We start from the raw sequence: 12,166 nt of genomic DNA, 5'->3' as shown, positions 1-12,166 counted from the left end.
CACAAGATTTGATGTGACGGGTACTGCGCAAAATTTTTTGAAATCGCCCTAAAGTCTTTGGTGTCGTCAAATTTCATAAATTTCGAGTGTGTGTCTCGGTCAAGAGTTTGTAATAGGGCAGCTCATGGGCTTGCCGCTTTTGGTGTAGGTAGCGTTGAAGGGGAGGAGCACATAACGTGCACTGCCCCAGATAACGTTCTTATAATTGTTGTTGAGGAACTCTCAACTCAGATGGAATGAAAATCTACCCAGGTTAAAAAAAAAAAGACTAAGGAACTTTTATCTCGTTTTATTTTTTTATAAAATTTATCTGGTTTTGTAATTTATCATAGCGTTAGCACGGGTAATATACTAGTCCCTTTAGTTTGTGTCACTTATTTTTTCTCTTTCCAAAATTATTAAAAAACAATTTTTTTTAGGCTTGGCTGACAAGAAAGAGGGCTAGTAGCACCATGTCATAGGCCGATAAATTTTATTGTTTTTTTTTTTGAAAAAGAGAAAGGGACACATTTCTCTTCTGGAACAGAAGTAGCGTGCGAACTTCGACCGGCGACATCCGCCATGGCCACCATCACTGCCGCCGCTCGCTGGAGCTGCCCCGCCCGCCTCCAGTTCCTCACTAGCCGCCGCCTCCGCTTCTCCGCCTCCTCCGCCGCGCCGCCCACTTCTGCAGCGGGGTTCGGCTGGGCCGACGCCCTCCGCGTCGCCGGAGACGGCGGGCGCGGCGACGAGTCCGACCTCTCCGGGTACTTCCGGAAGGTTAAGACCTGCAACCGCGGAATGGTGAGTTTCTCGTCTGTTCTCACATGCGCTCTATTGTATTGGTAATTCGGTATATGTATATGGGCGAACGCCTTCACCTGTGCATGTGCGTATTTGTGTGTGGGATTTTGCAGGACAAAAAGGGGCAGTTCGTGGAGTTCTCCATGGAGGATCAGGTCGTGGGGTACATCCACAAGGGGTGAGTGTGATTTCTTCTCTCAAACGGTCAAACCTTATGTGTCCATATCATCTCGAAAGAAGCATGTACGTTGTGTACATGAGGGACTTATACGGTTTTACTACTAATTTTGAGCGATTTAGTGTATAATCTTACATACACAGTATAATATGAGTTTACTAGGATAGTACTGGCCAAAATCCTGTGCCATTATGTGCAAGGCTTATACCATATATGGTCTTTTCAGAAAACATCTATTCCATTGGTAGTTGAGATTGGCAGATGGATCTTCATGCTGTCTGAATGTTTTTTTAATTAGACTGCAGACTATATTTGGAATCTTCTGCCAATCTAAGTTTTGTTTGCCGAATGACTGTACTGTATATTGTTTCTAATAATTTTTTTCAGATTTCTTGGCTATAATGTTCTCGAAGAGTTAAAGTGCAGTAGCAGTATTAACATACAAAACCAGCGAAAATTTTAGTGCTTTTAAATAATGTTTCCGAATACCTCATATATAAATGAATATCCAGGACCTCATAAATCCTCAGCCCTTTTATGTTAGCTTATAAAGGAAACATTGGCTATATGTCACCAAGAAGTCACCGCTTTAGTGATATATCATTGCCACCAAAAGAAACTGGCAAGTTGTAATACCAACAGAAATTGCTCTGTTGTACCACTTCGTCTATTACTGTTGCTATTTTTGTCATTTTTCTTCTGCTATGCCAGAACCACGCCGTTTGATTTAAAACATGCCCTGTATGGTTCAGTCTAAGCACTGACCACTCGCTGCTTGGTGACACAAGATTGTTCTTTGACATGGCGAAATTACTGACAATCTCGACTGCCATGACACAATAATAAGCTAGACGCATCACTTCAGTCAACAATACATTATATATTTTTTTTAATCGAGGCAGATCCCATTTCCATTACTTGAATAACGGAAATACAGCAGTTTTAGAGTAGTTCAGACAGCAATTAAGATGACCAAGAGGTCAAAAAAGATACCCAGAACGGGTCTACCTTACACTTAACTCATGGCCTATCTGATTCAGATTACCTAGCAAAATGAAGGCGACCGCAAGATCAACCAGAAACAGAGAAAACAGTTCAAAAGGTGTTACTCCCTGCAGCTTGAACTAGCCAGCTACACCCTCACTAAAAAGCAACTGAACAACAATACATTATATGAAGAAACAAACAAGAAACAACAAAAGGCAACCTGTTTCGTCTATTACCTGTGCAGAACAAAGTATTACCCCATGTCTCCATCTGTCACTATTGTTCCTTGCCTATAGCAGAATCGACCAAGCTTTGGTCAGCATGGGCTTTGGTCAGCATGCTGATGAGTGATGATTATATGTCCAATGCAAGTGGACCTGGTAATGGATCTAAGTCCATGTACAAATCAAAACAATCCAAGAATGATCCAACTATTTGAAATCCACGTCCACTCTAGTCCAACTAAAATCAGAGAAAATCCAATCCAATCCAATCCAATCCCTCCACTCAAAATCCAACATCCATCCAATATCCAAATAACAGGAGGCTGGAAGTCACATGAGCCTGACCGTCGTGTAGAGGTTGTTGTCCTCCGTCATGCAGTAGCTGTGTATGTGAGAGTCCTCCTCGCTGATGGGCACAATGTAGGCCACGACGTCGAGCACCCCCATGAGATGCACCCTCACGCCGTTGGTCGCGGCATTCCTCGTGACAGTGAGCGACGGCATGGCGGCGGACCACCACACGGCGCCGGGATGGAGATGGGCTCACTGTTGAAGGCCAGGTCGAGGCAGTCGACGTCATCGCTGCTTCCACCTGGCAGTCTTGTGGGTGCCGATGTAGAATGAAGTGTGTGTTGATGTGGAGGCCAGCGTCGGTGAAGATGCAGAAGTCCTGGTCCTTCTTGCCGTGGAAGCGGAAGGTGTTGCCGTCGCCGCTGGTGGAGAGTGTGGATTTTGGATTTTCATCTCTGGATGTCCAATTATCCAAAGTTAATTTTGGATCTCACCTCCATCTATGTGCAAGTCCAAATAAATCCATTCCAAAGGAATCCATGAAGAAAAAATCCAATTGGACTATGGATGATTCAAGTCCATTCCCAGGTCTAAATGCAAGTTGCACAGGTCTTGCAACAACTTCAAGAATGGAGCTTGTAGCTTCTGGTTGTTACCATATCTTTATTAAAAATGTACCAGTTTCTATTTATGGTAACTGAAGGGTTGATCTTTCAGTCGCATGTTAGTGTCCTCCTAAAAATAAAGTAACTCCAAGCATAATGATCATGGTCATGATAGGATGAACATAGCTTTTACTTATTTTTGTTCACTGTTCATATTGACAAACATGCATCTATGACTGTACTGAACTGCTGGTCAAGGATACATAACTCATGATTCAATGTGAATTTGCAGGTCAAGTTTCATTTTGAGGTGTCTAACATACTGATACCAATTTCAGATTTATCGAATATCTCAGAGACTTTCATGATGTTTTTACCATTGTCTTGGACAACAATGGTAGCAACACTGTGGAGCATGTGTCTCTCCACTCATCGCTAAGGACTCCAGAAGACAGAACACATGCTATTGGAAGTGTCATTAAGAGCCTTGGAGAAATGATCCCAGGTATTCGAAATGAGGTACTTTGGATGGTTATATGAATTATTCAACTATTTTATGAAATGATTTTGGTGCATTTTTCTATCTGTCATTGTCAATCTTTTAATGACATCATGAGAGTTTATGTAGAGAGGCAAGCTAAGGTTTATATACTTTGGTTATAAAATCATGAGATAAAAGCAACCTGTTCCTGGCCATGTATAGAACCACCCCACCCCCTTTCGGTTAGTGTGTGTGTGTGTGGTGTTGTTTTTGGCAGCTGGGTTTCTTTCTAAATCAGCTTGTCTTGTATTTTTCTATCTTAATGAAATGACATGCAGATCTCCTGCGTCATTCGAGAAAAAAAAAACAACCTGCTCGGTCTGGCATCTGGAAATTGTTAATTTTTAAATTCATCCTTGTCAGCTTTGCTTCAGTAACAGATGCATTAGCATGGCTACATACATTGACACTTCAAATATATAATAGTCATCTAAACCTAATGGTTTGTGAGAACTTTGTTATGGACTAAATCAGCCTTGTAGTGACAAATATTTTTGAACTTGTTCATGTTTCCTCAACTGGGGTTAAAAGATCTGCACACAGATGATAATTAGTTGTTGGAATGATCTGAAGTTTTGTATGCCCATTCCTTTGTCATCATCACCACAAGCTGCCATTTTTGGTAAAGCAACAACCCCTTTGTTAAATTTATTCAAAAAGTTGTCCCTTTTTTCCTATCATGTCACTGGAGCTTTGCGTCTATTCTTGTTTCATATACATGTTTAGTTTCGTGTTCTGATCATAGTTTGCATTCTAACAGCTCTACCCAGTAACATCATCTTATGGCATGCCTGTGTACTTCTCTCTGGAACGCGCTGCTGCTCCCTACTTTGGTATAAAAGTATGTTATAGTGCTTCCTCTTCTTATATATGTGTATCAAGCATTGTACACATCTAATGGTACCATCCCACTACTAATCTTGCTCTCAGTGCCCCAAATTTACTCACATTATTATTTCTTTATCATTATATCCATCAGCTGTGCACGTATCTGTAAGTAACTGTTAGACCCTTGTCCTTTGTCAATGAAATTACATTTATGACAGGCTTATGGAGTTCATATGAATGGGTATGTTGAGAAGAATGGTCAGAAATTTCTTTGGATTGGTAAGCGAAGTGATGTGAAGCAAACATATCCGGGAATGCTTGATCATCTGGTTGCTGGTGGCCTGGTGTGCATTTTCATTCTTCTCGTTAGATTTTCCATTTACTTTATCAACAAAAAAAAAAAAATTATTTGCTAAAGATTGATGACAAAAAATTCTAAATTGCTCTAAATACTGTTTAATCTGTTCCATATGCCCTTTGATGCTATATTCATGCTAAAATGGTTAAATTGGATTCTTTTTGAGAATGTTCAACCACAAATTGATAAAATGGAATTCTTCCATTAACAAAGTAAATGTGTATGGATGCACATACACCTGATGTGTGGTAAAACATATATGTAGTTGAGCACCCATTTTAGCGATGTTTCATCTCTTTTGGACATATTCTGAATATGATAGTTATCTATTATATTCAATGTTGACTGTTCTAGCTGGTAATCATTACCAGCTAGAAATTTGGACTTAAGTACTTTCTTGGTCTATCATAAGATCTGAATGTATTGATTTTAGAGAGAGAAAACCACTGGTCTTAATGGTTTTTCTTTTTCCTACATGGTATTAGAATTTTCGCTGTGTTAATTGTCTTGGATGTTGAAGGACACTAAGGCAGATTTTAGCTAGCTTTCTGGTATAAAATGTAGATGTTGGCAGCCTGTATGTAATTTGTTGAATTTAGGCCTCATGGCAGCTGGCAAGACCGGACATGGACTATGTTGATTTTTGCTGCTTGGCTTTAACATACCTGAATGAAATAGGCTGTAACCTAAACTAAAACCTAAATGTGATTTTTGTTTCATTCTAGTGTAGAACTAGCTTATGTTGACTCAATTTGGATCATTTTAGCCATATGGAATATCCTGCAAAGAGAATATCATCAAGGAATGTGAGGAGGAAGCTGGAATCGCAAGATCCATATCAACAAAGTAAAATGCCAAACTTTTTCCTTGGAACTTCCTGTTCAATTTTTGTGATTTTTTTGTTATGTTTCTGAGTGAAATGTGTAACAAATATTATCATAAATAAATTAGTGCTGCTTCTGTTGGAGCGGTTTCTTATATGGATATTGAAGGCTTTAGATACAAAAGGGATGTTCTCTTCTGCTATGACCTCAAACTTCCTGCTGATTTTGTTCCTAATAATGAAGGTACTTACTAAAACATTTGATGTCGTACTAATTTTGTATATTCACATTGATACAAATCTCAATCCACTGCAAACTTATTCTCCTTTTTTTTCAGATGGTGAGGTTGATAGCTTCAGACTAATCCCTGTTCCACATGCTGCAAACATTATACGGAGGACAGAATTTTTCAAGCCAAATTGCAACCTTGTGATCATTGATTTCCTCTTCCGTCATGGGTACTATATGCATATAACTTGTGTTTTGAGTAATGCAATTTCGGGGGAAAACAATTTCTTAGATGTTGACATTGTAACCTTGCGTTCAGGTACATAAATCCGGATTGTCCTGGCTACCTAGGTCTGCTGCAAAGCTTGAGGAGCGGTGATTGTTCCTAGCTTCCTTTTGCTGTTCAGATTTGTAATGATAGTTCAGTTTTATGAAACCAAAAAGTCATCATAGATGTATACCATGTGGATATTCGTAATTTTGGGCTTTAGCTGATGGTTGGATGGATCCATTAATGGATAGATTCATGGTGTCCAATTTCATATAATTAAACTAGTGAATACTAGTGGCGCACATGCTTATTTTCATAAGCAGTATTCTTGTGCTTGTCAGTGTAGTACAAGAATAATATATCGATAAGGGTTAATTTTTCACCTCTTAGCTTTCAGCTCGGTAGAACTCGTGCTAATAACATGTTAAGAAACCATTATATCAATCAGCGTATGCACATGTTAAGAGCACAATATGAACACATAGAAATGGAGAAACAAGAGCTCTTTATTTCTTTTCTTTTGCATGTAGTACAGACAAGGAATAATATGCACCTGCCGAGACTCCCCTCGGTTTCTTTTGCATGTAGTACAGACAAGGAATAATATGCAGAGACTCCCCTCGGCCTCCTTTTAGGGTGTGTTTGGTTTGATGGATATTTCTGGATGGGAGATGGCGGTTCTTGGACAAACAGTGTTAGATTGGCAGGTGAGTTTCATATGTATATCCCTGACAGAGAAATATTCTCCTAGATGCTAGATATCCTTGCCATCAAACAATTGTCCGACAAGCTCATCCATGTTTTCTAATCTCTATCATTAATAAACAATTAAGGATTACTAGTATAGTAATTATGATGGCAAGATTAATTTTGATAAGTGCTAACATGTTAATCAGTGTTGTATGCCAATTAAGACAATAGTGGTACTAATTAACATATTCTTTTTGTAATTAGCGACTATACCATGATAAAAATTAGTGATAGTGCACATTTATTAATGTATAACTACTTGTTATTTTTAAATTTTTATTAAACAATATAAGTACAATTAGTCATGTATTCTCATCCCATCCACTCACATTCATCCAACCAAACAGAAAAATAGTTCGCTCCATCAATCCAACCAAACAAACAACATGGATATGCATATCCAATTTGTGATTGGCTATATCCCATTCCCTTTGTCCTCAAATCAAATACACCCTTAGGGCATGTACAACAGAGAGACAACTGTTGTCTGTAAGTTCTTGGAATTTACAACACAGACGGTTAAACAGACAGCTCGTACAACCCACAGACAGCTGCTGTCTATTTGGCTGTCCACAAACCGTTTAATGCTTGCATGTTGTCATGATCACTTATGAATATCAATCCTATATACCATTATGTTGCTAATTGGTGCAAAACAAATCCTTCAAAGTAAATCATATATATATTATATATAATGTAATATAATATATTTCATCATAAATCAAATATAACATACGTCTTCTTCCTCATCATAAACCAAATATAGCATCGAGAGATGGATGATTCACATGCTTGTTGCCTGGGTACGTATAATTGTATTCCAGGTGTATTTCTTCTTTTGTTTTTCTATAGGAAAACGGCAAGGTGACATGGGTTTGACGTTGCTCGTCCATTAAACAGCACGGCAGGCACAGAGCACACAGTAATGATCAGTATTTTTCAGAAATCTAACTGGTTGCAAGAACAAAGAAAAATATTCTGCCACTCAACACCAAGAATCACAAGTTTTCCAGCAGAATAGTTTTGAGACATAGCAAAAAAAATGATCTTAGAACTGACAGGGAAATAACAATTCATATCTCCTCTAAACAGTTCTCAAGATTGATGACTATAGAACTCGCTCGGAGGAAGCCGTAGTCAGATCTACCATCTGCTCATGCCCCGCCGCTGCCTCATGGTCGCTGCAGATTTGGGGAGGGAAGGAGCTGCTGTTGCGAATCGATAGGGCAATGGAGAAGAACTCGCGCCAAGTTTGGCCACAGGTACATCCCCACGCGCGCCGCTGGGAGACGACGTCCCGTACAACGGCTCTTCTGCCGTCACGTTAGCCTCAGAGCACGGGCCACTGCCGTCACCTCACGAGAGGATGGCTTCCCTCTCTCGCTTCATTCAATGCCACCGGAGGCGGTGTTTTTTGCAAATATAACTCCGACATCTGTTGTACGACCTTATCTCTACGAAATCAGGGCCAAGGTTCGGGCGGTGGATATGGCCACGTCACCCGCTAACGCGTACTCCGTTGGATCTAGCGACGAAGCAATGTGATCCGTCCGATTACGGGTCGATTCGGGCCTCCATTAAGTTTCACTGCGGACCCGAAACATCCGAACCTTCTCGCGCGTTGGCTCATCCTCCCGTGCTCCCTTCTAGTCCCGAGTCCCGACACTCCTCCCGTAGCCCCGCGCCGCGCCTCCTCCGCCGTCGCCGCTCCCGTCCCCGCCGAGCGCCGCCCCCGTACCCATCCTCGCCCCTGTCCAGGCCCTACCACCGTTCGCCACCATTGCCACCGTTCGCCACCCACTCCCCAATCTGAGGCCGCGCCGCCGCTTGCCACGAGCGTTAGAGAGTGGCGCGAAGACGAGGGACACGCCTGAAAGGTCTTAATGGCTAGAGGGGGGGTGAATAGCCTAATAAAATTTCTATAATAACACTTAACAAAATGGTTAGACAATTATGAGGCAAGGCAAGTGTTACGCTAGCCTACTCAAAAAGCAAGCCACCTACCACAATTCTAGTTTAGATAGTATCTATTCACACAATAGCTAAGATACTACTCTATGTTAGTGTGCTCTCAAAGGCTAACTAAAGAGCCACATCAACTAAGCAAGCAAGCTCTCACAACTAGGTACACTAAAGAGCTTGACAACTAATTTGCAGTAATGTAATGAGAGTGATCAAGAAGGTTATACCGCTGTGTAGATGAAGGAACCAATCAATCACAAGGATGAATAACAATGAAGACCAATCACCTCGGAATCAATGATGAACACAATGATTTTTACCGAGGTTCACTTGCTTGCCGGCAAGCTAGTCCTTGTTGTGGTGATACACTCACTTGGAGGTTCACGCGCCAAACCCTCAATAGGGTGCCGCACAACTAACACAAGATGAGGATCACACAAGCCACGAGCAATCCACTAGAGTACCTTTTGGCTCTCCGCCGGGGAAAGGTCAAGAACCCCTCACAATCACCACGATCGGAGCCAGAGACAATCACCAACATCTGCTCGACGATCTTCGCTGCTCCAAGCCGTCTAGGTGGCGGCAACCACCAAGAGTAACAAGCGAAATCCGCAGCAAAACACGAACACAAAGTGCCTCTAGATGCAATCATTCAAGCAATGCACTTGGATTCACTCCCAATCTCACAAAGATGATGAATCAATGATGGAGATGAGAGGGAGGGCTTTGGCTAAGCTCATAAGGTTGCTATGTCAATGTAAATGGCCAAAGGTGTGAGCTTCAACTGGCCATGGGGCTTAAATAGACGCCCCATGAAATAGAGCCGTTGTACCCCTTTATTGGGCACAACACGGGCTGACCGGACGCTCGACCTCAGCGTCCGGTGGCCCAACGACAGCCACGTGTCCCGACTTCAACGGTCACTTGAGTTGACCGGACACTGCACACAATACTGACCGAACGCTGAGCCACCAGCGTCCGGTCATTTCCAGTAAGGTTCCAGAAACGCCTTTTGTCCAATGGACGCGTCTGATCAATCATGACCGGACCCTACCTGCGTCCGGTCAGAAACCCTAGCTACTGAGCACTGTCCGACAATAGGACCGGACACACTTCACCAGCGTCCGGTCAGTCCATGACCCAGCGTCCGGTCGATTGACCGACACTGGCGTCTATGCTACCACACTTGACCGGACGCGCCGGTCCTTCTGAGACCAGCGTCCGGTCACTTAGTGACCAGCAAGACTAACTCCTTTTCACCTCTAACTACTTCACCCTTGCTCAAATGTGCCAACCACCAAGTGTATCACCTTGTGCACATGTGTTAGCATATTTTCACAAACATTTTCAAGGATGTTAGCATTCCACTAGATCCTAAATGCATATGCAATGAGTTAGAGCATCTAGTGGCACTTTGATAACCGCATTTCGATACGAGTTTCACCCCTCTTAATAGTACGGCTATCAAACCTAAATATGATCACACTCTCTAAGTGTCTTGATCACCAAAACAAAATAGCTCCTATGGTTTATACCTTTGCCTTGAGCTTTTTATTTTTCTCTTTCTTCTTTCCAAGTCCAAGCACTTGATCATCATCATGGCATCATCATCATGTTATGATCTTCATTTGCTTCATCACTTGGAGTGTGCTACCTATCTCATGATCACTTGATAAACTAGGTTAGCACTTAGGGTTTCATCAATTCACCAAAACCAAACTAGAGCTTTCAATCTCCCCCTTTTTGGTAATTGATGACAACCCTTTCACAAAGATATGAATTGAAATTCAATTGAATCCATGTTGCTTGCCCAAGCATATTTACCATGTGTAAAAGGATATGGACAAGTTTCATGAACCCCAAATGGTAGCAATTGCTCCCCCTACATATGTGCTAAGAGTTTGGATTGTAGCTTGCATATGTGCTAAGAGTTTGGATTGTAGCTTGCACATATGCTTAGATAGGAAATATAGGAGACAATGTCTACCAAATGATGCTAAGGTATAAAAGATGGACCTTTGAAGCGTGATACCAATCGGAGTGCACCATTATACCATCCTTAACACCATTATTAGCTTGATACCACTTGTAAATACTTGGAAATGAAATCATTAGATATCCTATGCATGCTAGTTTTTCATTTTATCATTCAAACCTACAACTAGCATACACCACACAAGCATGGATATTGAAATTTAAAACTTGTGCCATGCAAGCAAACATATGAAATGCACATTCGAATGCACCATACAAGTTTATGAGCTTGCTCCCCCTACTTGTGTACTCAAAGTTTCAATTGATCCCTTTCCATTTATCATATTTCTCCTCTTATGTCAAGTTCTCCCCCTATCACTTGTATCTTTATTTCTCTTCCCCTTTGTGTTGTCTTTTTCACTTATCTTTGTGCACTATCTCTCCCCCTTTTGTCACTTATGTCTTTGTTTCACTTATATCTTTGTTTCTCTCCCTCTTTGTCATCAATGACCACAAAGACTTTAAAATATAGATAGTACTACTTGTAGGGTCGAGATTATCAATATTAATCAATAGGGGTGAAAATCATTTTTCAAATTTGGTCTAATCTAGATCATTTACCAAAGATATTTAACTCGGTTTGATCCAAGGACAAGCTTCTTCACACCTCCAAATAAGGGTTATCTTGTACCATGTTGAGTTAAACACTTAGAGTTCATTTTATAGATTAAACACTAGGTTTACAAGCCCATAAACATGTCATATGCTATCACTAGATCAAGTCAAGCATAGAAGCAATAGTGATACCATATAAACATCAAATTCATTTGATTTTTATGAATGAGCCTAATAAAATGGAGAGATGACAAGATGCACTAAACATGTCCTTAGCAAGGATGTATGCCATGCCAATCAACTTTTACCCTGGATTGCTCGAAGGAGAGGCATGTCATATGAGTGGGGGTGCATCAACACATATTTGAGAAATCCAATATGTTCAACTCATTCCTTAGCTTGCAAAACCTTCTCATCCAATGGCTTGGTGAATATATCGGCAAGTTGATCTTCGGTGCCTACACTCTCAATGCAAATGTCCCCTTTTTGTTAGTGATCTCTTATGAAATGGTGGCGGACATCAATGTGCTTTGTTCTTGCATGTTGAACCGGATTGTTTGTCAACTTGATTGCACTCTCATTGTCACATAGCAATGGCACTTTCTTGAACTTGATTCCAAAGTCACTCAAGGTGGCCTTCATCCAAAGTACTTGTGCACAACAACTACCGGCGGATATGTATTCGGCTTCGGTGGTTGATAATGCAACACTATTTTGCTTCTTTGATGACCATGAAACAAGTGATCT

At 41.1% G+C, this 12,166-nt stretch overlaps 1 protein-coding gene across 1 annotated transcript; it reads left to right on the top strand.

Moving 5' to 3' along the window:
• The first annotated feature begins 496 nt into the window (after nt 1–496).
• On the top strand, nt 497–6,368 carry LOC136546045 (nudix hydrolase 20, chloroplastic-like). The gene is made up of 9 exons (XM_066538025.1): nt 497–783; nt 897–961; nt 3,407–3,587; nt 4,370–4,450; nt 4,656–4,781; nt 5,562–5,641; nt 5,747–5,862; nt 5,957–6,077; nt 6,167–6,368. The coding sequence occupies exons 1-9, from the start codon at nt 562–564 to the stop codon at nt 6,234–6,236; spliced, it is 1,062 nt and encodes a 353-aa protein (XP_066394122.1). The 5' UTR covers nt 497–561; the 3' UTR covers nt 6,237–6,368.
• The last annotated feature ends 5,798 nt before the right edge of the window (nt 6,369–12,166 follow it).

Source organism: Miscanthus floridulus, chromosome 3 (assembly GCF_019320115.1).
Source record: "Miscanthus floridulus cultivar M001 chromosome 3, ASM1932011v1, whole genome shotgun sequence".
Taxonomy (NCBI): domain Eukaryota; kingdom Viridiplantae; phylum Streptophyta; class Magnoliopsida; order Poales; family Poaceae; genus Miscanthus; species Miscanthus floridulus.
The sequence above is the reverse complement of the archived record's forward strand: the minus strand, read 5'-3'. Positions and strand labels throughout refer to the sequence as shown.